Below are 27049 nucleotides of genomic sequence, written 5' to 3'. Positions count from 1 at the left end.
TTTTAAAAGCTATAGAAATACTAATTGTAATAAAAGTCAATAAGAGTACACCTTTCAAGACACCGTGGTTTAAAGTGATTTAAGACGATTTAAATGGTTTAAAGTGATTTTGACAGGTAGTATGAGAACACTTGTAAACTACATAAAATGCATAGACATTCTACAGTCATATTGGATCAGTCCTGATGTAATTATGACTGTGTGAGTATCACGTAAACAACACTGCTAAAACAGGATGATGAAATTAAAGAAAAACAATGCAATATATTATTAATGGTAATAATAACTTTATTTACACTGACCTTTCTCTCTGGCTGTGGTGGGCACTGGAGACTTTACCACCAACAGCTGCTGGAAACAGATTTTTCTTTCATACCTTTGCTTTTTCCTTTTGAAAAACAATCACAGTCCATGACATCTATTTTTCAGGAGAGAACTCAGATCATATGTCACATAAGGATGGAGGAGTGTGACCTGAGTCATGCACTTTATTTTAGTGTGAAATCATTTGAAAATGATCAGGTTGAAATGTGAACATTTTTAGACTGGGTGAATCTCAGCGTTTCTAGAATCTAGATCCTAACAACAGCTCTGCTGGTGAAAGGGAACTCTATTATTTTTAAAGCACTGTGAAAGTCACACTATTACATGAATTCCTCCAGTGTCCCTGTCTATTGAAGTGCACATACAGAAACTAACCTCTGGAGGGCAGTGTTAAATTATTTCTGATCTATCTATCTATCTATCTATCTATCTATCTATCTATCTATCTATCTATCTATCTATCTATCTATCTATCTATCTATCTATCTATCTATCTATCTATCTATCTATCTATCTATCTATCTATCTATCTATCTATCTATCAACCTTTAAAATCATAATTTGTACTATTTAGGTGGAATAAACCTTTGAAACTGGATCAGATGTTTGACAGAAACTGTTATTTTCAGTGAAGATTTAATCCTTAAAACTGAAAACTTGATATGATTAAAGGATTCAATTCATAAAATAACACTTAGATAAAGGTTATATTTTGGATTCGTCTGAAAAATTCAGACTCATATATTACGTTACAGAGCTGTCTTTCAGAATAAGATGCAGAAGATGTACATAAAAACAGGAATAGTGTGATTGTTTGGTATTCCATGTTTCATTAAGCCCATAGTATGCCCAAGTATATTAAATCATCATTGTTATCTGATTTCTCCACAACCTTTTAAACCTCAAGGAATAAAGAGAAACACTCCAGAGCCTTTTTGTTCACTTTATTTGCGAAAGCAGCAGAAAAGTGACAACTCAAACCCAGTGACTCTAAAACTCTAACAGGATCTCCAAAATGATTTTCAAGTCTACAACATTCTTATATTCCTATGGATTACACAGAAAACAATACAGCAGCCTACCACAGTGCCTGTTCAAGGCCCCATGTGACTAAAATCAGATTCTCCTTCACAGACTACAGTGAATATTGTTCATATTAGAAACAATGGTGCCCGCTGCTATTTCCTCTTTAATTCCAGAGTTTCGATGATTTAATTTTTCATTACTCTAAGTTACAGTTAGTAGTGAAATGTGCACCCTGACACATTTAAAGATGTGTATAGTGCTCTCAGTGAGTGCTGTATCGGCTGTTATCTCTCATCTCAGTGGTCTTTATCAGCAGCTTTGGAGCAGGAGAGCTGCTGCTACTGTGGTAGCCGTTAGGACTTTTAGCACCTGCAGAGGAACACACAGAGAAAGACACCAAGATGATGCTGCATGGAAGAGAAAAAATGAACGTTTTTGTGTTTGACCTCTCGATCTGTTTTTTATTTAGATCGATTTCTTTCTCCAGATGTACCCCTTCGGGTCGGGGTGTGGAGGTCTCGTTCGTGGGAAGACATTTCCAGTGTTTATGCCTCATACAGTAAAGTCCTCTGCTTTGTTACTTACTGTAGCTGGAGACGGCCTGAATGTTGAGGATGGACTGCTGTCCAAGTCTGCAGAGGAAGAAATAAAGGTTAGCTGGTGTATATGGTGCAATAAACATGGGAAAGGGGAATTCTCTGCAATCCAGTGAACTTTACTGCACCAATTTCTGTCTTTTCTGCATCAATTTCTAGTGGAAATGCTCATATTAAAAAACATTTTCCTAGTAATATTTGCAGTCATTTTGAAACTCCAGAACTCTGATCTTCTCAGATCAGACTATCCAGCAATATTTTAGATTTTTGTGGTTCATACCTCCTCAATCAGTTCTGAAAGTTCAATGAATATCACAATATTTTCTTTTTTGTGAGCAAGTACTTTATAATAAAAAACATTCTATTTGTTTTGTTTTGTAATATTGTGACGAATAACTAGTTACCTTCGCATTATCATTATTTTGGTCATGTGATGTCAAAGATGCAACTTTTCATGAAGGCTTCAAGTTTTTATTTATTATCATTTATTTAAACTCTTAGTCAGTGATTATTTATTCTAGTTATCTTTAACAGTCCCTGAGACACTGTCTTTCTAATATAGTCTCAATTTTCAAGCAGTTTTGAGCAGAAGGTTCTGAATGATTTGAGATGGATTTGTAGCAGCTTTCACTGACTGTACTGGAAGCTGAACGTTCAGTCTGGCCTCTTTCAGTCTTTACTTCCAGTTGAATGTGTCATTGGTGAAACATCATCTCCAGGATGTTTATCAGAGCTGCAGATTCATTGGTTGTAGCTCCTCTGCTGGAGATTTTCTAAGTATGCGATCAACAGATCTCCCTCTCTGCAGCAGCAGTTGGCAGCAGAACAGTGAGTGCAGGGACACCAGCATCTTCCAGACGTCTTTCTGCTTCCATCCTCAGTCTCTACTTCCACTCCCAAAAAATACAGTCGACCATCAAGTTTAAATGACCTGCGACCATCCTCATATTTGATCCCCAGGGTGATTCAGTAATACATTTAGCAGCTGAGAGTCTAGAAAGTCATGCATGTAAACAAAATGATGGATGAACATGGAGGGGGGTTAGTTCAGACAGCAAGTAACTTCGGATGGAAATCGTTGATAGAGTCAGTAGAAATGTCCTCTCCAGTTGTCTAATTACTGTTTACTTTCAGTCAGACGTTTAAAATGGTTCATGTAATACATTTTTACAGCCCTCTCCTACCTATTGCTAGGTGGTTTTAAAGACGGCCTATTGAGGCTCACCCTAACCCCACACTCACCTGTCCTCCTCTCCTTCCAGCAGCTTCCTGTAGGTGGCGATCTCAATGTCCAGAGCCAGTTTTAGGTTCATCAGGTCCTGCAGGTTGAAAGCAGAATTTTTATCTCTGATTCTGCATTTTCCTGTCCACTCTATCCTTTCTTCGGTCCAGCCGTAACTGTGTGAGCTCACCTGGTACTCCCGCAGCTGTCTGGCCATGTCCTGCTTGGCTCTCTGCAGAGCGTCCTCCAGGTCTCTGGTTCGGGCCTTTGCTTCTTTCACAGCCAGCTCTCCACGCTCCTCTGCCTCAGCCAGCTGGTTCTCCAGACTGCCACGCTGAGGAGAGACAGGGACAACAAACCATCCTAGATGCTGCTCAAGTGTCAGGAGAGCTCAACTAACTGCCACCTGTAGCTGTACACTGATAAACACCATGAACACATTTTTCTAGTTTACCATATGGGTCAATTGGAAGACATTTTACAACCCACCTATCAAATTTCAAATAATCCATGTACAAAATATTAAAATATGCAATTGTTGTGTAAATCTTCTTGTCCTGAGACCAAAAGAATGTTTGAAAATATTATTAAAATACCAAATAAGTCTGGAGTTCCCCCGAAAATGCCATTTTTCTCTTGTCCCACCCCCTTGATGACCAAACTGAATCTCAAATAAAAAAGTTAAAATGAAATTTAAATCTTTCTTTTTTTCATTCATGTCTCTTGTAATTGTGGAAACATTTTTTGTGTGTCCCACAGCATGTTAGCATAACCTGTGGACGATATTTTTGTCGTTTTGTGTGTAATTTTTGTCGTTTTGTGTGTCATTTTTGTCATTTTGTGTCTCATTTTTGTCGTTTTGTATCTCGTTTTTGTTGTTTTGTGTCTCGTTTTTGCTGTTTTGTATCTCGTTTTGTGTCTTGTTCTTGGCATTTTGTCTTGCTTTTGTCATTTTCTGTCTTGTTTCTGTCATTTTTTTCTCATTTTTGTCATTTTATGTCTCCTTTATTGTCATTTTGTGTCTCATTTTTGTCATTTTCCGCTTTGTTTTGTCATTTTGAGTCTTGTTTTTGTCATTTTCTGTTTTGTTTTTGCCGTTTACATCATTACACAGTTTTCCTACAGAATGGGCAGAGCAAAGCTATGTCCTCTCTTGTATTTTTCATATTTTCATCACATTGTAGCCTTGATTGAATGTCTCACTCTACCTCATATTATCAGGATCAGACTAATTCTTTGGACTGTTTTCCATCAGTCAGTTTGTCCTCTTGGTCAGCAGTAACAGCAGCTAAATATCTAGCTTCTACTGCTGAGAAAAAGATCACATTAGCATGGATTAGCAACTCTGTTACTGTGATTAGAGTAGGGTTAGCAAACAACACAGAAAACATGGAATAAAAATGCTACCATTGATGTGGAAGCTGAGACAATCAAGCCTTTGATAGTTTATTACTGATTTTTGATGGATATGGAGCAGAAAACTGGAAAAGAGAAGGTTTATTTTTCAAAATCCTGGAATGACCCTTATATAAATGTATGGATTTTGCAAATTTCTAATAAACTGGACTTAGAATGTCCATTGTTTTTTTTCCCAGACACTTAAGACCTTAAAAAGTTCCTCCAGCTGGAGCCATTTTGACTTAAAATGATTGAATGAATGAACAACTGAGTTCACTAAATTCATTAAATTAAATTTAGACTAAACAAAACTAACATAGAGTTAAAACCTCTCAAAGCATATCTTTTTTAGTTTAATAAAACAGACATGGTGAAAATTTGTTGTGTTAAATTAAGTTAAGCTTATTTTTTTTATAATGTGCAAAACAATTCTAACCATGACAAAGGTTAGTATCAGATGCATTCCTTGTACCTCCAGACTTAATTGATCTGACTGTAAACAGGAGCAGTTTAACAGGTCGTCTTTGTGCTGACTCTGGTCAAAAATGGCTTCAACCATTCAGACTGTATGGTTTCAGAGTTAAATGAAGACGAAACATCTCAAATTCTCAAATTCATGTAAGAAAAAGTACAATACGATGCTGAAAATGAAACAAGTGACCCAAAATCAGACCAAGATAGAAACGTAATACCGGCAATGATACTGAAGTAGCAAAATAATACTACATGTGATAATGAAGTACTGCACATGAAATCGAAATATTGCTGCGAGTTCTGCACTTCACAACTCATAAGAAACTAATTAAACAATGTTGAACATCACATTTTTAAGGCAGGAGGGGAATTTCCACGTCTAAGCTGAAATAACTGTATTTCCGGTGTACCTGTGCTTTGACGGCTTCTATCTCACTCTGCAGTCTGCTGATCAGTCGGTTCACCTCGGCCACCTCTCCCTTCACGATGCGGAGCTCGTCTCCAAACTGGCTGGCCTGAACCGACATTTGGTCAAACTGCAAGCAGGGGAATGAATTGTTATCTGCACAAACACTGCTTGTCTCTTTGAGCTATGAATAACATGTGGCTCACAAAATTCATGTGAGTTAACTTTAAACATGCTCTTTTACAAGTACTTATAGCTGCAAATAGCAGTCAAATACTACTTTTTTGGCCCTTATTATAGAGGACCATGGAAAGAGACAGAAAATGTGGGGAAAAGACCTGCAGTTGAAGGTCATGTAGAAGGCTGGATTTGAGCTCAGGACCACTGCATCAGGGACTGTAACCCCTGTTGATGGGTCGCCTGCTCAATCTGTTGAGCTACCAGGGTAGCAGTCAAACAATACTCTAACCTGATGCCTCTGTTCAAAAAAAGCACATTTTGCCTTTTTTTGTAAGAATGAGAGCAAAGAAAACATAAGAGTCCAATCCTTTGCATGTGTACACATATTTGGCCAATAAAGTCAGTTCTGATTCTGATGATGACTTTCAAACACTTTTGGTTTCATCTGAGAATTATAGATTCTGGAGATCTTCTCAGGCAGTCAGTCAATTCCATCTGACGGAATCTGTGACATGAATAAAGTTCTTCATCCAGCTCCCTCTGTCCAGCATTGTAGTCAAAGTTCTTTGCTGTCCAGACCAGTGTCTTCTTCAGGCACCTTCCTTAATGTTGTGCTCGGCCTGCCAGACCTTCCAATAGCATCAGGTTTCCATAGCAACGACCAGCTGCTTCGTTGTGTCTCACCACATGTCCATCCAGGGCTGGTCTACGTTGCCTAATGATGGTTGACCAGCGTGGATGTGAGCCATATAGTGACTTGTTGGTGAGGTGTGATTTCCCGGAGATGTTTTGTACCATCTGTAACATTCTGGTCTAAGTCCCATCAGTTCTTTCTGAGAGTGACTCGTTAGTGACCAGGAGTCAGATCCATAGAGTAAGGTGGATTTCACTGACGCCTTGAATACTTTCATTTTGGTGCTGTTTTAATTGGAGATATCCATATTTTTGACAGAGAGTGCAATGCTCCCCAAGCTTTACCAGTTTTTGTTTCTAAATCATGTGCTGTGTTGGTGTAGTCTCCAAGATATAGGGAATCATCAACTTTTCCGATTTCTGACCTATCTAGGGCTGCAATGTCTCTTCAGATGGAGCTCTTCTGAAGCAGCTGTAGCCAGTCACATGGCTCACGTCATATTTCCTCGTCCTTACCTTACTCTTGTACCAGGCCTCGGCCTCCTCCCGGCTGCGGGCTGCGATGTCCTCATACTGGGCTTTGACCTCAGCCACGATCTGCTCCATGTTCAGGCTACGACTGTTGTCCATCTGCACCACCACTGAGGTGTCTTTAATGCTGGCCTGCAGCTCACGCAGCTCCTGCAGGGGGCATGAAGTAAAACAGAAGAGATAGGTGAAAATAATCCATCCACAAGAGATGAGATAAATAGGAATTATGTTTTTTGGAGCCGTGGTTCATGAATCCTCAGAAATGCAAAATGTAAAAATATACACTAGCAGTCAAAAGTTTGGGGTCATCCAGACAATTTCATGTTTTCCATGAAAACTCCCACTTTTATCCATGTACTAACATAACTGCACAAGGGTTTTCTAATCATCAATGAGCCTTTCAACACCATTAGCTAACACAATGTAGCATTAGAACACAGGAGGGATGGTTGCTGGAAATGTTCCTCTGTACCTCTATGGAGATATTCCATTAAAAATCAGTTGTTTTCAGCTACAACAGTCATTTACCACATTAACAATGTCTACACTGGATTTATCATTCATTTAATGTTATCTTCATTTAAAAAAAACTGCTTGTCTTTAAAAAATAAAGGAAATATAAAAATATAAAAATAAAAATAAGGATCTTTCTAAGTGACCCCAAACTTTTGAATGGCAGTGTATATAAATGTGTAAAACACTTTCAGTTGCCTGACATGAGTTAAACATTACAAAGTTGTGATTATTGGCACAAAGGAACAACAAATAGATTATTTAATGTCATCTACATGCTTCAAAATGGAGGAATATTGAGCATAATTGTTATATTAAAATGAACATTGTCAACCAGTCAGCTGCATGTCCAGGCATGTTTCAGTGGAGCTGCAGTGCTGTGAAAACCTTTCCTGTGTTCAAGAACTTCTTTTATTATTTAAAGTATGTTTTTATGAACAGGTTTCCAAGACAGCAACAACAATAAGAACAAAGGGTTCCGCTGGTTTATATAAAAAACCTTCAGGAGGCACCTAATGTTTGAAGTCGACACCAATGAGTCACGGCATAAAGACAGAACAATGAACCAGTGGAAAGGGCAGCTTTAACAGGGAAATGACTGGAAATACAAATACAGAAAGGCAGGGAGTGTTTTAAAGCATTAAAATGTTTCTGAACCTCCTCATAGACGTTGCGCAGGAAGTTGATTTCATCAGTCAGCGCTCCAACCTTATCCTCCAGATCAGCCTTGACCAGGTAGGCTGAGTCCACATCCTGAAAACACACAGAGGCACAAGTTAAAACTATCCAAAATGATTAAAAACACTTAAAGTTAGGCTCATATTACAACTATAAAGACACTGCCCTGCAAGAAAGTAGCCAACGAACCATGTATGATAATTTGTTCTTAAACAGCACTATGTTTCTAAAGGGAGACATTTAAGCCACTACATCTGTCTTATTCTGGTAGCTATCTTGTAGCTTTTTAGATCATATCAAAAACCCATGATTAGCTCATAAAATATGGCACATTATGTGGTTTCCAATCATTTTCACACGTGATAAATTACAAGAAAGCAGTGTCTACCTTTAGGAGGTTTTTTTTTTGCTTTTTCTCCACCATAAAGGAATTTAGTTGTCTTTTTTCAAGCTAGAGAATGTCAAGTATTCAATAGCAAAGACATTTGCAAATATATAAGAGATTGTTTTCCAGCGGTTACCCTTACCCTCAGCATCAGCTCTCCTCAAGGCTGTGTGAGGCTGAGTCCATTATTACTGTCTGCTCTTCAAGCCAATGATTGCTCTTCAAATCATACAACAAACACTATCATAAAATCTGCACATGGCACCACTTTTTTCAGACTCATTTCAGGAGGAGATATGAGGTCCAGAGATGACGGCATGTTTTTCAGTAAACAACAGGACTCTGAACACCAGTTGTGCTGTTTTCATGGAGGTGCAGGAGGTTTGGCTTGTTAATGCAACAATCAGCAGTAGAGCTTGTTGTATTTTCACAATACAGTAATAATTAAGGCTTTCTATTCTATTCTATTCTATTCTATTCTATTCTATTCTATTCTATTCTATTCTATTCTATTCTATTCTAGTCTAGTCTAGTCTATTCTAAATTGGTGCTAAATAAGGTTGGAAACTTCTGTACAACGGAAATGAAGCCAGATTTCTGTATTACTGGAAATCCTACCAGCTTGGGTAAATCACCAAGTGTCTCACATGTATAACTGCCTCCAGCTCCTGCTCATATGTGATAGTGACAAGTAAAATTGCCAAAATATTTATGGATTTTGATGCATGTGGGAATGCTGCAGGAGAGATAATACAGACAATAGGACAGAAGAATAGAAGGGGTTCGTCTTACTTGCCACACCTGTAATGTATGAATAAATGAATTGTGTGTGCTGACCTTCTTTAGGATGACAAAGTCATTCTCCAGGTTGTTTCTCTTGTTAATCTCCTCCTCATATCTGTGCCAGAAACAGGACAGAGTGAAGGGCGGTGTGCTCAGTGACACTAAAAGCATATTGGGATCTGATATTACAGAGCTTCTGTCATCATGTACTTGTGTTTGTAGTCCTCCACTAGGCCCTGCATGTTCCTCAGCTCCCCGTCCAGTTTGATCTTGTCGTTGTTGACCAGGTCCATCTGGCGCCTTAGACCTGCCATGAAGGCCTCGAACAGGGGCTCCACGTTGGACCGGCCCACGCCCTGACCCTTCAGCAGCTCCAGCTTTGTGTCAAGCATCTTATTCTGCTGCTCCAGGTAGCGTACCTGGGTGAACGAGGTGAACGGTACATTTAGAGGTTTTAAACGCAGGAACAAACCCTCTGGTGACAGTATGGAAAGTTTTGACTTGATTGGTTTTTGATATTCTGATCAAATAATTATTAATAATCCATGGTTAAGCACCAGATTCTGAAACGTATATCAGATCGAATCAAGATTATTTATTCATTTATCACTTTTTACATGTACCTGAATTGACCAAAGCACTATACATATTCTAAACATGCAACCAAAATCATGATAACAGAATTTTAAAAAATGAAATCATTTGTAAAACAAAATAAACCAAATGCAAAATACTAAAACAAACAAGATTGAACAGGTCTGTGTGCATTTTCAGCCATCTAGGTCACGGTAATCCCAAGAGCTTTAGTAGAAGGTGGTTTTTGTAGATATTTCACTTCTCATCCACGAGGTTTCCTCAGTTCTACCCTGAATGGTGAGTCCCTGATCTTTACTCTCCCAAATCCCACAGCTCATGGCCTGTTAGGACTCACATTACTGAAGGGGTTAATGGTGGCAGATCTGTCTGGGGATGGATCTCAAGGCTGCTTTATGGGTACCTGATTACGTAACCTTTATATTAATCCCTTATGAAGCTGATGTATCTGAGAAATACAACATAGCCGTGCACTTCATACCCAACATCACTCTGAGACAAAGCTTTTAACTAAACATGAGCTAATGGAAAATTACTATTCTTTTGCAAAAACTAAAAAAATCTGATTTTGACAAATTTTGTTGTGGTATGAGTCAAAATTTTAGAATATTAATTTGCTGATATGATCTTTGCTGCAGTCTGCACTAAACAAGCATGTTCCCCTTGGACATCAGACTGGGGTTTATCAGCTGAGGCATCTCTGTAGCACCTTAGTGCTTTATTTGTTATAGTATGCTGTGACACAGTTAACGTGCATCCAAAATTTGTAGCTTCTGCAACATGGACATTACACCTGGCCATATCCTCCGGAGAACCAAGGGGAAAAAAATATCTTTTTTGTGATTTCCTGCCTTTTTTGAGCTAAAACAACAACTCACAATTTAGAATTTTATCAAAAATATTTTTATTTTAGAGACAACAGAGCAATTTCACCATGAAAAAACTAAAGTGACACTTCGAAATCAAAATAGGCTGACAAGAAAACAAAAATGTCAATTCATATTCTACTGAAACTTTAAGAAACTAAATTAAATAACAATAGTGTAAAAAATTAAGAGGTTGGATGAAACATACTAATGAACAACTATTTATTTATTACATTAATTACTTTACGTTCAGCGTGTTTATTACCCCAAAAAGAATGTTGTTGGGCAGAAATCTGAATGTAAACAAAGAACTAGCCAGCTAGTTAGCTATTAGCTAACCCCATTTAATTGTTCTCATGTTCATAACAGCTGACATTCATAAAGGGGAGATTATTTTTCCTGTCAAAAAGTTTAACTGAACTCTGAACCCAATTTATAATTCCGTGTTCATAAACAAGAAAATTTACTTTAAGTAAAACAATGATACTTCAACAATTTTTGACTAACTCTTTTCCTGGCAGGCGCATTTTGCTGCTGTCTCTATTTTGTCTCAGTATGAAAACAAAGTTCCCCTCATCCCACCCAGTCACTGGAGATATCTTTGGAAAGGCCAGGGTGTCCTCTCTTTAGCATGTTAGGATTTAGTAGGGTAGCTCAAATGAGTCAAAAGATATAGACCAAAAATAAATGTCCAGTACAGACGACATAAATGAATGGGCTGGGTCTCAGGAGGATATAGCAATTTCAATATTATATTCATTTATTGTTAAGCTATCTTTGATAGTAAATTGAACATCTTTGGGTTTTAGACAAACAACTAATTGGTTAATTAAGACAACTGCCAACACATTAGCCACTGATGAAAATAATTAGCATCTGCGTCTATAGAATAAGGTCCTGCTTTGATAAACAAAGGTTGAAGGAATGGCAGATACGCAGCTTGAGCTCAGTGTCAACACTTGACGGTTCTCCAGGCCTGCCGGCTCGTGTTTCCTGCCTGCGGCCGGGTATATCCACTGTCTATTATACCTCCAACACAAAGCCTGCGTTCTGTTCAGAGCAGAATAATCTCCCTCTGGGACACAACCACACCGTGTCCGACCTGATTTATCAGGTTACAGCCTGACTCAATGGGACGGAAATGGGACAGATAGCTTAAATATCTAGCAGTCTAGTCCCAGCGATTCGGGGAGCAGAGGGCAGTTTAAATACCAGATGCTTTCAGCAAATTTCTAGGTTTTAAATAAATGTTTAGATCTTTTCTTCAGGAACCAGCATAATTAAATGGTGTCACACTTCATCTTGAATGTCCTTCAGGTTCAAACTGGGTTGTCGTCCTGAATCAAGTAAAACCTCATCTTTTGCATCGGACTAATTAACTCTCTGCATGAGGGAAGCAGCTCTTTAATGTTTCATTAGTGAATTGAGGCCAGGTGGGATTTCACTGCAGGTCAGTTTATCTATCAGGTCAGTTGACTTCATGCATGGCGGTCAGTGTATTAGAAATAATGTTCTGAAACAATGAACAAAGAGCAAAAACCTGGCCAAGGCATCTTTTTCAAAGCCCAGGTAGAAGTTTCAGGACAAAGACTCTTTGGTGTGCTGCCTATCAGCTGTGAAGTCACATCGACCGTCTCATTTACAGGACAGATGGACAAACTTTCAATTGTTTTCTACAAGCTTTCACAATATTTTGTCTGGTGACACACAAGCTGATTTTGCAGATGCATTTTTTTTTTGGTTTTTCTCACTCTTTAAATAGCTAATTGGAGCTTTTCAAGTTAAATTCCTTTTTGCACACTTCAGGACTGCAACTACTGACTATTTCTGTTGTGGACTAACTGGCTGAAGATTTTCCAGATTAATCAATTAGTTGTTTGTACAATCATGTACTAATGTCAGAAAATGGTGAAAAATGTTAAACTTTGGTTTCCCAAAGACCCAGGTGATATCTTCAAATGTCTTGTTTTGAATTTTGTTCATAACCCAAAGAAAGTTAGTTTACTGTCACAGAGGAGGAAAGAAACCAGAAAATATCCAGTTTGAAGAAGCTGGAATCACAGAATTTTTAAAAAAAATTTTTGTTTTTGTTGCAGCTTAACTAAGACATCAACCCATTTCCTGCACTTTGACTAAAATCTATGGATTTCTAGCTGCTTAAAAATTAGACAACTACATATAGTAAAGATGGAAGGCAATGAAATTCTGTTGTTTTGTTGACTTTACATTGCATTCTATCAGTTATAGCATTATGTAATAACACTATATTGTTATCATGGGTCTGGATTTAGTCTGAACATTGGGAAGAACACATTACACAGGAAATCCTGAGCATCAAACATTTATTATCCTGCATTACAGTCTATTTTTTTTTTGCAAAAATTTGTGCCTTTATTGCTTCAATTTATGGTGGAAATATCTCTTTCTGTAAAACAAACAAACAAACAAAAAAAACCCGGCACAGTCTCACATTGCATCTCTACTGAAATGTACACCTCTGATTGTTATTGTGTTTTTAGATCATGTTCATAACATCTGTTTGTATCACAGATTTGTTATGCTTCAGTATTATTACATATACTGCACATATATTAGATAAAACTACATACTTTGAGATATTACTGTGCATATGTTCTGTACTTGTGTTTCCTACATACTGCTGCTCATGCTCTTCTTTTACAAACATATTTGCACCATTCTTTTAAATACTGTAGGCAGTTTTAGTTCTTTGATTTGTTTACAGCTTTATTTTGGCATCAGTAAAGTTTATCTGCAGCTATTTGAAACTCTCCTCCATGCATGAATGCAATGATCACAGGACATAGCTCAGACTTTAAACAACCTTCCAGATTCATCATTTATATATGTAAAGGTGACTGATGTATTTGTGGTACATTTGATTTAAACCAGAATCCATTTGGACCAACGGGCCCCATCCAGCATGGCTCTGTCTCTGTACACCTGAAGTGTATCTTCGCTGATGTGAGAAGCTAACAAAGCCTCTATTGTGGGAGTGTTAGTCACTCCGTGAGAAAGCAGAGATGTTCCCTAAGTAGAGTATCGATGTCCTGCGTTATCACAGAGCAGGCCTTCTGTGGGAAATATGTGCAGTCTGTGTTCCTCACTTCTCACATTGACTTCCCTATTTAATGTTTTGTAACACTTTCAGAAGAAGCATGGGCTCTTATTTATAAGGTTAGCATGTTATTATTGATATTTGTTTCTAAAATGCAGCAATGTGTCAATATTACTTACTTTAGCCAGATTAGCATCAGTGCTTCAACACTTTGGCACATTTTTCCTGTTGTTTGATATTGAGTGTCTAGCACAGATCTTAAAAATAAAACACTGACTATATATTAAAAATGCTGTCTCTACTTTGGTTTTTATTGGACTGTGTACTAATTACACAGCATCAGGATGCTGTGCCTGTTATTGTTCAGAAATTGGAGGTTTCGAAATGACTTCAATTCCTGCGCTGCCACTTCTTCTAATTAGACCTTTGCTTTGTTTACAAAGCTTAAAAAATGCATGTTCAGTGCTTTACAGATGTAAAGTTAGACCTTCATCCTCAGTCAGTCCATAAATCAACTAATTGGTTTCTAAAAAGTCTGAAAATAGTGAGAAATGCTGTCACAAGTGCTCTAAATCAGCGTAGTTACCATTTTATCTGATTATCTGACTAACTTTTTCGTCTCTTCTTCAATAAACTGTCGGGTAGTTAAATTAATAACAAAACATTGTATTCTGAATTTTTCATATATTTTGTGTGCAGAAAAGCTTAATTTGTAAAGTAACTAAGATACAAAGATGTAGTAGGGTTTGATCAATTTGGTTAGTAATTACAGCAAACAACACTGTTAGTAGTTGTTCATTTTGTCAGAGAAGAACGGTGAACAAGTTATGATCATAAACAAAATGTTGATGGTGTGGAAAAAGATACCAAAAATTCTGAACGACTTATTCATTTTTTAAACCTTTAAATCATTTTAAATTTATCCACCACTACCTTGAAACTACAAGTTAACTGGCCTCAGCTTGGATGAATTTGAGCTCAGCTTATAAGTTCAGATGACAGTGCAACTTACCACAAACTTACAATGCAGTCCTTAGATCCCTCAACAATGAGCAAATACACTTCAGTAATGAATTTGAACGGACGACCTTGTTTTTCCATAACATGTAGTCAGTTTATACTGTCCTTTCTTCATCTGACATAAAGTTACAACTGCTGCTGCTGAAACCATTTAGTATGAGTGTAATTTGAGGTTTTCTATGAATTTGATAAATGTAGATTAAGTGAATTTAAAAATAACCTAAGACAGACCAGCTACTTACAGAATGACAGCGTTACTTATCACGTCCTTATGATGCTATCCTGAGATACCTAGGCAGAGACTAAATACACTTCGTATAATAATTTGAACAAACAAACAAAATCATATTTTCATCTGACTTGAAGTTAAAGTTACAGTTGGTCAAACCATTTAGTATCCAAAAAAGCTAAAAATAGCCATTCGTTTTTACATAGAATTAATTCTGTGTGGCATTTATCAAGAACAACAAATACTATAGATTAGGTAAATTAACAACAGTAAATGAAAATTTGAAGCTGAAGCAGAAACAGATCAGTGTTTAAGTTTGGTCTAGAAATGTGAGGAAGCTGTGTTAACTGTTTAATGTGACAGGTTTTGCTAACTTCTTCTGTCAGTACAACACAATAACACTCAGAGGTATTTAACACGCAATATAAAAGAAATACTCAGCAGCAAGTTATCCTTTTAGAACGGCTAGAATTTGAATATTTTGGGCATTTTTGCATAAACCAGGATGTAAATATGTTTTAAAAATTGTCTCAAGAGTTTGAGATGAACTGTATTTAAGATTCCTTTAGGATCCACCATCTAAATGGCAATGTTACTCATCAGATACTTAGAATGCCGTCCTGGTAGAAAACAAACTTCAGGTGTTAAGTTGAATGGACAAATTAGTTTCCCTGATCATTTTTGCCAGTTTAAAGAGGCATTTTTTCATTCCACATTATGACAGTACGACTAGAGGTGTGGAACCATTCTGATCAGTTTCACTCCCTTTACCTTGTCTATGAAGCTTGCAAAGCGGTTGTTGAGGCTCTTGATCTGCTCCTTCTCGTGGGCTCGGCTCATGGACAGGCTGGGGTCGATCTCCAGGTTGAGGGGGGCCAGCAGGCTCTTGTTGACCGACAGGGAGGTCAGCGAGGCCCCCAGGCCGTGGTGGTGCCCGTTGGTGCCCGCATACAGAGAGCTGCTGCTCAGGGACACGCCGCTGAAACCGCCCTGACCCGGACCAAAACCACTCAGCCTCCTGGAGCTGCTGCTCCGGACAGAGTTACTGGAGCTGATTCGCTTGGTCCGACTCAGACTCATGGTGGAGACAGATGGAGGGTTAGACAGAAAGATGGATGTAGGAATGGATGATTGGAAAAGAGGCAAACCACAAGGAAGAAGCAGAGATGATGAAGAAGATGTGAATGAAAACCAATGACAGAGGAGGACAGGGACGTGAAGCAGGTTGTCTGACCACAGTGAGGCGTCTCAGGTGTCTCTCCACCTTTTAAACCTCCTCGGGGTGGAGTCAGACTGGAGAAGAGGGGAGAAGCTGCAGAGCCGTGGTGTCACATATCTACGCTTTCTGACTTTTCTAATGTCAACATCCTGTTTTTTAAGTTTTCACGAACAGATGCAGGTGATTCTGGACTTTGTTTCATCATTTACCTGAACTGAAACATCACAGCCACAACCTGAAGATACAAGAGCAACAAACAGTGAACTCTACCTGGAGCAGATGTAACACGTCGGATACAAAAAGCTCCTTATGTTTGGTTTCCTCCTTGTTTTCACTGTATGCCTCCGGCTGGTTAATCAGATCTGCCTCCACAACCTGAGCCTAAGCTGGTGTTTGTGTTCTTGTATTTAATCCTGCTTTACATTTGAAAACCATCCCAGTGACCTCACTGCTTAAGGCTGGAGATACCTGAACAACTGATCTCACATTTCAAAAGCAAGAGATGCTCCATTTTGTTTCTGGGAAATGTTAACCTTATACCTTAATTTTAAGTTAAATAAACAATCCCCTGGAAATGTAGTCACCTGATCAACAAACCAGACAAATCACAAAGAATTAATGATAAATGCATTATTTCATATTTAATATAGATGTAATATGGGCTTTTACATTTGGTAGTTCAGGCTGTTTAAGGTTTGTCCTGATATCTTCTCTTCGTCAGTTTGTTGGACGTAGCTAATGGCCATCCACGTTTCCTTTTTGCTGCTGCGTTCTCCTTCTTCTGTGGTCCTGCCAGCTTGGCCTTCTTCTTCTTCTGTGGTACTATACATTTACATTAGCAGAAGCAAAGCTGAAACGTGTATTCAATGCAGAAGAATAGATACATATTTAGCACCAACTGTTGGTGCTGGTCTCTCTCTTCCATAAAAAAACTGACACATCACTTTGATGTAATTAAATAAACAGTAGATGATCATCTGGATGTCACTGAACTGTGATCAGACTGATGCATTTAATCTTTTATAGAAATCATCCTGAAATCAATGTAATCAAGCAGTGACACTCCAAACTACAAACACATTGAGCAAATAAAAAAGACACCTTTCTTCTGAGTTTGTCCTTTGATGGAAGTCCTGTTTGTTGTTCTGGGAACAGCCATCCTCCTCTTCCTCGGTGCTTCATCCCTCTGGCTGGTCTTCAGCTCCACCTCCACAGGATAGTGGTCGCTGATGCTGAGAGTCTTGGAGAATAAAGAAAGGCACATGTTCAGTGCTGCTTGTGACCTTTAAACGCTGCAGACTATCAACTTGTGTCAGTCTTACTTCCTTATCGCTCAGCTTGAACTCTCTCTGGAAGTTGAAAGGTTTGGCCGAGCCGGGGACGATGGCGTTCAGCATGGTCTGTCCGTACACCACGATCCTGTAGGCAGAACATCCATCACAGTCTTTAAAACGCTTCCTGAAGGTTGAACTATGATGTCAGGTTAATGGGTTAGTGAGGTCAGCTAAAGATAAAGATTTCAAACTCGTGAAAGTGGATCTCTTTTAATATGATTAGATCACTGATGCTGCACAGCTAACAAAAAATTAAACAAAGATTTCTTATTGTTTTCAATGGAATTCACACCTTGTGTTTTTGTGTAGATAATTCATTCATTTATGTTAATACATTTATTATTCAAGTGTCTCCTGTCGTTTAAGTCATCAGCTGTGGTCCTGTGATGTGCACATGAGAAGCTATTAAATATAAAGTAATAAAAACGTTTTCGGACACCCTATGCATTTGTGAAATATTGCATGAAGAATCACTCTTAGGTCTTTAAGTGCAATTTCTTTTAGTAGAGTAATATACTAAACAAATCCTAAAAAAATACACCAGAAATGTTGTGTATTGGATCCTGTTGGTACCAGTGATCCACTAATGAAGGTCATGCTTTTCATTAAAAGACACTTCGACACAGAAAACTTTTTCCACTGCTGCATGTAAACTTGCTGCTGCAGAAAGATGTAAAGAGAAAACTCAGGTAGCAGTGTGTCACCTGTCGTAGGTGTTGTCATTCTGGTTGCTAGTCGTGGTGTCCACATCGTCTTCTATCAACCAGTGGTAGGGAGCAGAGTTAATGCGGATATCTCTCTTCTTCTTCTTGGACAAATATCGCCCATCTGCATTGAAGTCCCCCAGAATCATGATGTTCTGCAGAAATAACCACATCTGTGTCTTCAACAGTCTTCAAGTGAATATTGGTGTCAGTGATGCATAGTGCATTCACTGTTAGAGTCAATTAAAAGACACAGAAACACTCATAATCTGATGACTTTATATGTGGTTCTTGATTGAACCCAGTCTTTTGCTCAACCACTCGAAGACCTAAGTCAAAGACATCAAACTCAGTCATCTTTGTCATTTTTTCAGTACATTGTTAGGCTCATTGAGCTACAAAGACACGCTAGATGAAGAACAGAATAACCAGTATTTGACTTTATATCACACTCACTGCAGCATTTGCATCATGTGCAGTAACTTAAATAGAAGAGTCATAAACTGATAAAAGGCTGAAGTGTCCAAGTGCAGAGTGTTGAAATGTCTGCAGTAGGGATACACAACTCCCTAATTTTAATTTTAAGGGTTAGGGTTAGGGTTAGGGTCAGGAATGACACAAGGACCAAGTGATTTGATTTTATCAGTGATGCGGCTTATAGTCTGGATCCATAGATATTTTAAAGATTTCTGTATCATTGTGAGATAGCGGCACGACGTCACTGTAACCATGACAACAAGTGAACACTAAATCAGCTGCCTGCTGATGATCACATGATTGTGATCCTACTACAAATCCACCACTGAGGACTTATCTGTCGGAGATCATGCAACGACTGAGCAGCCTTGGAGGCGTACTGCTCTCTGAGTGCTTTTGTGTTGGATTTTAGAGGCTTGTTTTCTATCCACTGTGTAATATTTCCTTTAAAAGAGCTGTCAGATAAATGTAGCGGAGTAAAAAGTACAATATTTTGTATTATCCTAAAAATATACTCATGTGCAGTACTTGAGTAAATGCATGCACCACTGCATACAACAGAATCTATATTAAAAGACAGTCCTTGTTCCTGTCATATGATTTTACACCAATAGTTTCCAAATCTGCTGTGAATTTTATTTAAAAATTGGCAACAAATGCAGATAAAACCACCCTCATATTTCATTTACAGCACTTTTCCGCTAAAAGTTTCGGACTTACATCAGTTTTCCATTTCCTCCTGACAGCATCGACCACATCGTGCAGCTCGTCCAGCTCCTTCTCAGAGTCTTCTGGTTTGGTGTGAACTGGGATCAGGACCAGGTTTTTCACAGCTGGAAGGTACATAATAGACAAAAATAAAAACATATGTGAAGATAGTAATACTTAAAGAAGCACAGTGTTATTAATACAAATCCACAGTGTGAGTTTTTAGACTTGGACAGAATGTACTATAACATACCAGTAGGTAGTAGGGAACACAGTTTGAATGAATAAGAGGAGAACATCATAAACAATCCAGGTATCTTCTGTCTATTCCGATAAGTCATCATAAATAAGTTCCCCTCTGCAGGCTGGAAGCTACATAAAAGATGGTACAATGACCAGTGTAGCACTTTATTAGGGATAAATACAGTAAGTACAGGCATTAATTTAATGGTGATTGTTTGCCCTTTTGCTTTCTTATACACTCAGAAAGGTATTGAAGAGATCTACCCACCGCTTGATTAAATGCACAGCTACAAGATCAACAAATCTAATTAACTGACTTAGATAAACCATTTGGCTTGCAAACATGACCTCGATCAGTTAGGGTTGTCACAATTATGTTGCATCAACTTAACATGTGCCATTAAAATTCAAATTTCTGAACTCAAGTTGAGGTAAATTAACAAAATTGGTTGAATAACTTAATTTTTCTTAAACTTGTGTTCAGGTGATCAAGTCCTCTCCCCTATCTGCTAAACAACAATCAACTAATTTTTTCACATTTTACTAACATGAATGTGTTCACAATTACAGTAATTAATATGATAACACATGAAAATTCCCTTTTAATAATAGTTAGAGCAAAGTAAGTGCTGTGGATAATCGACTAAGACTTTGTTTATGCTGCCAGTCATCAAGTAATTCAAAAATACCTTTGGCCTGAGAGAAAAAGCTCATTCCTACAACTCACTATAGTTGGTTGAACATAATTTCATGACATGACTCAGAAAGATTGATCCAAACTGTTATGTTACAACGTGTAGATGAATAAAACCTGTACATTTGGATGAGAGCAGTGCATGGTGAGCTGTGAAGTGTTACTGACCTGCAGTGGGGCAGCTGAAGTGCAGGATGAAGGGCTCTCTAGCGAAGGCGTCTTCGTCTCCAGCTTGGTTATCTTCATACTGGTGGCAGGCTTTTAGCTTCAGCTCTTCCTCCCTGAGACACACACATCAGGAGACATTGGTGTGTTTGTGTTTGTTCCATTAGTCAAAACCTTTGTGTAAACTTTGGGCCTGGGATCTTCCTGCATGGAGTCTCCATGTTCTCCTGTACATGTGTGGGTTTTCTCCAGGTTCTCCAGCTTCCTCCCACAGTCCACAAACATGCTGAGGTTAACTGGTGATTCTAGATTGTCTGTAGGTGTGAATGTGAGTGTGATTGTTTGTCTCTATGTGTAGCCCTGTGATAGACTGTTACCTGTCCAGGTGAACCTGTGATAGACTGTTACCTGTCCAGGTGAACCTGTGATAGACTGTTACCTGTCCAGGTGAACCTGTGATAGACTGTTACCTGTCCAGGTGAACCTGTGATAGACTGTTACCTGTCCATGTGAACCTGTGGTAGACTGTTACCTGTCCAGGTGAACCTGTGATAGACTGTTACCTGTCCAGGTGAACCTGTGATAGACTGTTACCTGTCCAGGTGAACCTGTGATAGACTGTTACCTGTCCATGTGAACCTGTGGTAGACTGTTACCTGTCCAGGTGAACCTGTGATAGAGTGTTACCTGTCCAGGTGAACCTGTGATAGACTGTTACCTGTCCAGGTGAACCTGTGATAGACTGTTACCTGTCCAGGTGTCTCCTGCCTTCACCCTCAGTCAGCTGGGATAGACTCCAGCCTCCATGACCCTGATGAGGATGAAGCGGTGTAAAGATAATGGATGTTGATGTGGAGACCCAAGTCCCAAATCATGGGTCAGAGTCTACGATTTGACTGTGTTCAAATGTTTAAAAGACTTCTTTAAAGATCTTCAAAAAATCTCCAGGAGAAGTCAGCATTCAGAGGCAGCAGGATTTATTGTTGACAGAAAATCCAGAAGCAATTCCTAGCAGTGATAACACCTCAAGAACTACTGAAGATACTGAGCTGTGCATCGTCTCTTATGATGTCAGAGTTGGTCATTTTTTCCACATCTATAGGATGTATTATTGGAGAGACAGCTGTGACACTGTTAGACTTTTCTCAATCTATTGGTCAGATCTTGACATCAGGTTATCATATTTGACTAGATATTCACTAGATCACTCCCTACAGAGGATCAGGTCATCATTAGGTCATGTTTTACAGAGAACATTTCCAGACATGTTCAGACTTTGCCTCAGCCCCCTACACATCTTACCCCTATTATTTTGAGACAGATTTCATACATGTTACACTATTATGTGTTGTTATGTTTCTGATGCATGTCTTTAAAAAGTTATATTGCCTTAAGTTTACACTGTTATGTTTTGAGTATTCCACATATCATTTTCTAAAAAGCATGTGATTTGTCTTCAGACCAAAAATACATTTTACTTTATGATCTACCAGGTGTGTGTGTGTGTGTGTGTGTGCGTGTGTGTGTGTGTGTGTCCTCCACAGACACACACAATAACCATCAAAACATCAGTGATTACTAGAATATTCACCATTATGTATTTCAGACACATCTTAACTCTACTCTTCAGTCTAATAGCATTTATCATAGTTATATCTTTTACTTTTAGTATATCACACCCAAAAAATATTCCACTACACTGTCAGTATGAGGTGGATGGTGAAGCTGCTCTCACCTGTAGAAACAAACAAACTGCTCCTTGTATGTGTCCCGTCCCAGCTGGCGGCTGGAGATCATGGAGTAGGGACGCTGTCTGTTATCACTGAGGGAAACACCAGCATGAGAGGACACCACTGTTACATTACATGAAGACCAAGATTACAGCACACGGATGTTTCACCTGTTATTCAAAGAGCTTCTTCAGTTCGAAAAGAAAAGCCTGAAGCCTAAAGGAGAATCCAGATAGTTTTTATTGAAGCTCTAGGCTTATTCATGTGCCCTTGGTTTATGGAGTTACGTTCCTGTCTTTAATCAAGACTATGGTCTTTCAGTTTGAAAGCTGTGAGGATTGGTAAAATGGGACACTTTCTGAAAATTTGTATTCTGGAACAAGTTGCAGAATTTGAAGCCCAAGCTCCCAACTTCATACAGTTCTATCCTCAGAAACCCTTTCTCTATCAAAATGACTCAAGCCCATTTTAACTGGCAAAATAGAACACTGACACAATGTGCATTTTTCAAAATTAGTCTAGAATTGATTCTTAGCAGTTTTTGATACATACAGTTGTGAACAAAAGTTTTCATGCACTTGTAAAGACCACATATACATCATGGGAGTCTCAAGTTCCCAGTAAGTTCTATATTTCTTAGGTTTCCCTGAATGAATGACTGAAACAGGCATCTTTACATCAAAAACAATCAGGCATTTGGTTCTTTCATAGATTATATGTTATCTAGAAAAATGTCGAAATCTGCTGGGCCAAAAATACAGTTGTGCTCATACGTTTATGTAACCTGGCAAAATGTCCTTTTTTTCAGAAAATATGTTTGACCATGGAAAACTTTTCTTCTATTTATGGCTAGCAGTCAGACAAACTTATTTATTATCTCGCATTTGCACTTGGTCTTTTTTAATCACAATGACAGGTTGAATCACCCAAGCAGCCCTGAACAAAAGCAGACATACCCTTGAAGTTTTGTCCTGATAATATGCACACAAGTTGACACAAACCGGTTCAAATGGCTAGAAAGGGTAACTGTCCACACCTGCACATTCCCTCTAGTGCTGCACTGACTTTGAAGTTTAACTTTCTAAAACAGGAATAGGATTTAAAAACATATCCAAACATTTGAGAATGCCAGTCAGTCGTGTTCAAACTCTGATAAAGAAGTGGAAAATAAGGGGTTCTGTTGATACAATCAGGTAGATCAATGAAGGCAGCCACAACTGCTAGGAAAATTGTTGCATTGGATGCAAAGAAAAACTCACAAATGACTTCAGCTGACATACAGACTTCTGTACAGAGTCGTGGTGTGGCTGTTTCAAGATGCACAAAAAGGAGACACTGGAATAAAAATGGGCTGTATGAATGTTTTTGTCTCAGCAGATTTCATCATGGATCCAAAAGACACAGTCAATCTGTCAACCTAACAAATTCAAACTCTGGAATAAACGTCACTTCACTAAAGAGCAGAATATAATGAAGTAGGGACAACTGGGGGAGAGAATAGATGGAACTAAGACAAACCAAACTTCATTCAGAACAGGTCAAAGCTACAATAACCTAGTTAAAAAAAACCCCTCTAAACTAACATAGGAAACTTGAGATGAAGTAACTAAGTGAAACAAACAAAATGGGGATGCTCACAAAGCAGAGGGAATTAAAGTAAAGGGGCAGGCAGGATGGGGAATCTGGGAGAAGATGAGTCATAGCTGGTGAAGGCTGGGGTGGGGCCGGTGATTGTCTGATAAAAACTGATTGTGCTTCTTGTTAAAACTGTTTTGTGCAGTTTTATGTAAGCATACAGCTTCCTTTATCCAAATCAAGCAGTCATAATGTTCAAATACACATAATTATACTTCTGTGGTCACAGCAAAAGTGTGTTTTTTGGGGAACTTTTCCACATTGTATTTAAGATGTACCATAGACCATCCTATAGCGTTCTTTGGAAGGTTCGGCTATGGTGTCTGACTGTAAGTATCAGGATTTCTGGATGTCTTTATATGTAAAATGAAGAAATGATCTCTTTGCGATCATCCAATAAGCTATTATTTTTATACAACTGGATTGGTTATATCGGGTGGCCATGACATGTTTTTTGTGACAAAGTTTCAAAGATTCTATCTTCATAGAAAATTCTGAGTTACAGGAGCTATTGGAAACCTAAGACTACCATGCTATCCGTGGACTCTAGAAGTGCACGTACATTTTTCCTCACCACTGTACATTTAGCAGTGCTGTGAACTCACGCAGTGCTGTTGAGTTCTTGGAGTAACTTCTTCATGGCTTTGCCGCTCTTATCCACCACCTCTAGTATCACCACCACACTGTACCGAGACATGATCTGGAGGAAACACATGCCATCTTATCATCTGTGTCCTTTATCTTTTCCCTGCATGTTTCTTTGCCCAACAGTGCTGTATAGATAAAACTATAATTACCTTGGTGAGGTAGTGGATGACATTCTTGTCTGTGACTTTTTTCTGTCCAAGGTTCTTGGCGTTAAAGGCTGCCACCTTCATTTTGCCTTCATTTTGGACAGAAAGATCATTCAGAAGGGTTTGGAGGAAGAATATAAGGAACAGACTGTTCATACTGCTGGTAAAACCAAACAGAAAGAAGAAGAAAATGGAGAACAGAAAAAGAAGCTGCGGTAGATAAAGAGTGATGAAAGTGTAATGGTGTGTTGTTGAAAGCAAACATATCTTCTTGCAGTTTCACAGTGCGGTCCGTCAGAACTGAAAGTCCATGTGTACTTCTACATTAACTTTCAAGGCTGTAATAATCTGAATACACTTCTTTTAGATAGTTTATTTATGTTTAGTTCATTGTTATCTCTGCAGAACTCCTCAGCGGGTTGATGTCTGCATATAAAGTTTGTCATTTCTGGTTGTGCTGTTGCTGCATGGTTCCACGTTTTGTTCAGAGTTTACTTATTTGTTATCTGGAAGCCAAAACTAAGTTTATTAAAACATTCAGACTCAATTTTTAGAATATAATTGTCTCCCCTTAAAATATGTATTACCTGGGAAGCCGTATTAAGGATTCAGTATCTCTTCAGCTGTGGACTTTACTGAGAACAAAGGAAAAATAGTTGCCAATAAATCCAGTTGATTAAATTGCTCCAGCAAAGGACAGATTTTTAATTATCAGCCCTTGAAAATGGAAGAAAGTGCAAAATGTTCAAACAAGGAGCTCCATAACGTTTTTGTAAGTGTCTGTGGATGAAACCAACATTTCTACAAAAAATACAGTCTTTGGCTGATATCTCTCCTGCTTATGAGAACTCTAGCATCAGTAGAATTCGACATGCAAAAATGGGGATTGTGGACTCATTCTAAAGACCACACAAACTGGCAACAAATGACAATTACAAACCTTGGTGGTCCTAACAATGAGTCCACGTCATCATTTTGTCAAAATAACAAAAACCTGGACCTTCAGTTGGTCATGTCTCATATCGAATGATGCATTTCTTCAGTTTGAGCCCTGAATCATTGTTTTTCAAAGTGAATATGAGACCAGGCAGAAGATGGTCCAAAAAGCTGCTGACAGTTTATATGTGGGTAAAGGAATTTGAAATGTTCCATGAAGATCTTTTTAAAACATTTCATGAATATTTTAGCTGTGGTGAAACAAAACTAAATTAAAAGTAACAATTAAAACACCAAAGTACTACATTCAGAATGTTGTGCGTTTTAATTATCAGCAACAAAATGTGCTTAATGCAACAAGAATACAAGTGTTCTTCATGCAGAAGTTTGTATTATTACACATATTATAGGATTATATCATTATCATTATTGTCAGTGTCAATGTCAGATTTATTTATATAGCACTTTTAAAGGCCTATGGCCAACCACAGTGCTTGATGCATCCAAATTGTTGCAGATAATTGCAAGAACATTGCAACAAAAATACTCTATACTTTACAAGATGACAACATCCATCTATTCATCCATCCACCCATCATCTATACACCACTTAACCCTCATCAGGGGGGCTGGAGTCTGTCCCAGCTGACTGAGGGTGAAGGCAGGGGACACCTGGACAGGTAACAGTCTATCACAGGTTCACCTGGACAGGTAACAGTCTATCACAGGTTCACCTGGACAGGTAACAGTCTATCACAGGGCTACACATAGAGACAAACAATCACACTCACATTCACACCTACAGACTATTTAGAATCACCAATTAACCTCAGCATGTTGTTGGACTGTGGGAGGAAGCTGCAAGTAGCAATAGCAGTCTTTAAGTTTCTAAAGCAACATTATGTTATAAAAATGGAGTTTAATCCTGAATCTGCAACAACACAACACCAGCAACAGTTTTGTTTCATTTTGCAGCCTTTAAAGTGAAACTGATAAAGTTCTCAGCTTTCTTCTCTTGAAAGAGTCAAACACTGACTGATGTAGTGGACATTTCTGGTTTTTAAACGAAGTAAATGAATGCAAATAGAACAAAAACTTACCTGTGTGGTTCAAATAAGCAAAATAAAAAACTGAAACTGCTGCTACTGTACCAGCAGATGTTGGACTGAAGAAAACAGAACAAAGCTGCAGGATGCAGGAAGTGGCTCTGAAAGTGTCTGTTGGCCGCAACTCTCTCTCTCTCTCTCTCTCTCTCTCTCTCTCTCACACACACACACACACACACACACACACACGATCTTTCTGCATGGAGTTTGCATGTTCTCCCTGTGCATGCGTGGGTTTTCTCCGCGTTCTCCGGCTTCCTCCCACAGTCCAAAAATATGCTGAGGTTAATTGATCATTCTAAATTGCCCGTAGGTGTGAATGTGAGAGTGATTGTTTGTCTCTGTATGTAGCCCTGTGACAGACTGGTGA

General features: G+C 38.5%; 2 protein-coding genes across 2 annotated transcripts; both read right to left on the bottom strand.

Annotated features, from left to right (window-relative positions):
* Positions 1-1253: 1253 nt before the first annotated feature.
* LOC111568410 (keratin, type II cytoskeletal 8-like) lies at positions 1254-16179 on the bottom strand. The gene is made up of 10 exons (XM_023270056.3): positions 15706-16179; positions 9360-9568; positions 9204-9264; positions 7961-8056; positions 6776-6940; positions 5451-5576; positions 3359-3502; positions 3189-3265; positions 1936-1982; positions 1254-1719 (listed from the first exon to the last, which is right to left on the bottom strand). The coding sequence occupies exons 1-10, from the start codon at positions 16012-16014 to the stop codon at positions 1613-1615; spliced, it is 1341 nt and encodes a 446-aa protein (XP_023125824.2). The 5' UTR covers positions 16015-16179; the 3' UTR covers positions 1254-1612.
* A 600-nt stretch (positions 16180-16779) lies between these two features.
* LOC111568412 (deoxyribonuclease gamma-like) lies at positions 16780-26780 on the bottom strand. The gene is made up of 10 exons (XM_023270057.3): positions 26674-26780; positions 24641-24726; positions 24449-24543; positions 22214-22300; positions 20482-20594; positions 19389-19501; positions 18192-18346; positions 17476-17572; positions 17255-17393; positions 16780-16975 (listed from the first exon to the last, which is right to left on the bottom strand). Exons 2-10 carry the CDS (start codon positions 24719-24721, stop codon positions 16842-16844), a joined length of 1014 nt encoding a protein of 337 aa, XP_023125825.2. The 5' UTR covers positions 24722-24726; positions 26674-26780; the 3' UTR covers positions 16780-16841.
* Between the last annotated feature and the right edge of the window lie 269 nt (positions 26781-27049).

Source organism: Amphiprion ocellaris, chromosome 5 (assembly GCF_022539595.1).
Source record: "Amphiprion ocellaris isolate individual 3 ecotype Okinawa chromosome 5, ASM2253959v1, whole genome shotgun sequence".
Taxonomy (NCBI): domain Eukaryota; kingdom Metazoa; phylum Chordata; class Actinopteri; family Pomacentridae; genus Amphiprion; species Amphiprion ocellaris.
The sequence above is the reverse complement of the archived record's forward strand: the minus strand, read 5'-3'. Positions and strand labels throughout refer to the sequence as shown.

Excerpts from the sequence above, each read along its gene's own strand:
- LOC111568410 (XM_023270056.3), bottom strand. The coding sequence starts at position 16,014 with ATGAGTCTGAGTCGGACCAAGCGAATCAGCTCCAGTAACTCTGTCCGG. Across the intron at positions 8,057-9,203 it reads ACTTTGTCATCCTAAAGAAG|GATGTGGACTCAGCCTACCT; the intron begins GTCAGCACACAC and ends GTGTGTTTTCAG. Across the intron at positions 6,941-7,960 it reads TGCGCAACGTCTATGAGGAG|GAGCTGCGTGAGCTGCAGGC; the intron begins GTTCAGAAACAT and ends TGCCCCCTGCAG.
- LOC111568412 (XM_023270057.3), bottom strand. The coding sequence starts at position 24,721 with ATGAAGGTGGCAGCCTTTAACGCCAAGAACCTTGGACAGAAAAAAGTC. Across the intron at positions 22,301-24,448 it reads CAAGAACTCAACAGCACTGC|TGATAACAGACAGCGTCCCT; the intron begins GTGAGTTCACAG and ends TGTTTCCCTCAG. Across the intron at positions 17,573-18,191 it reads AATGACAACACCTACGACAG|GATCGTGGTGTACGGACAGA; the intron begins GTGACACACTGC and ends TTCTGCCTACAG.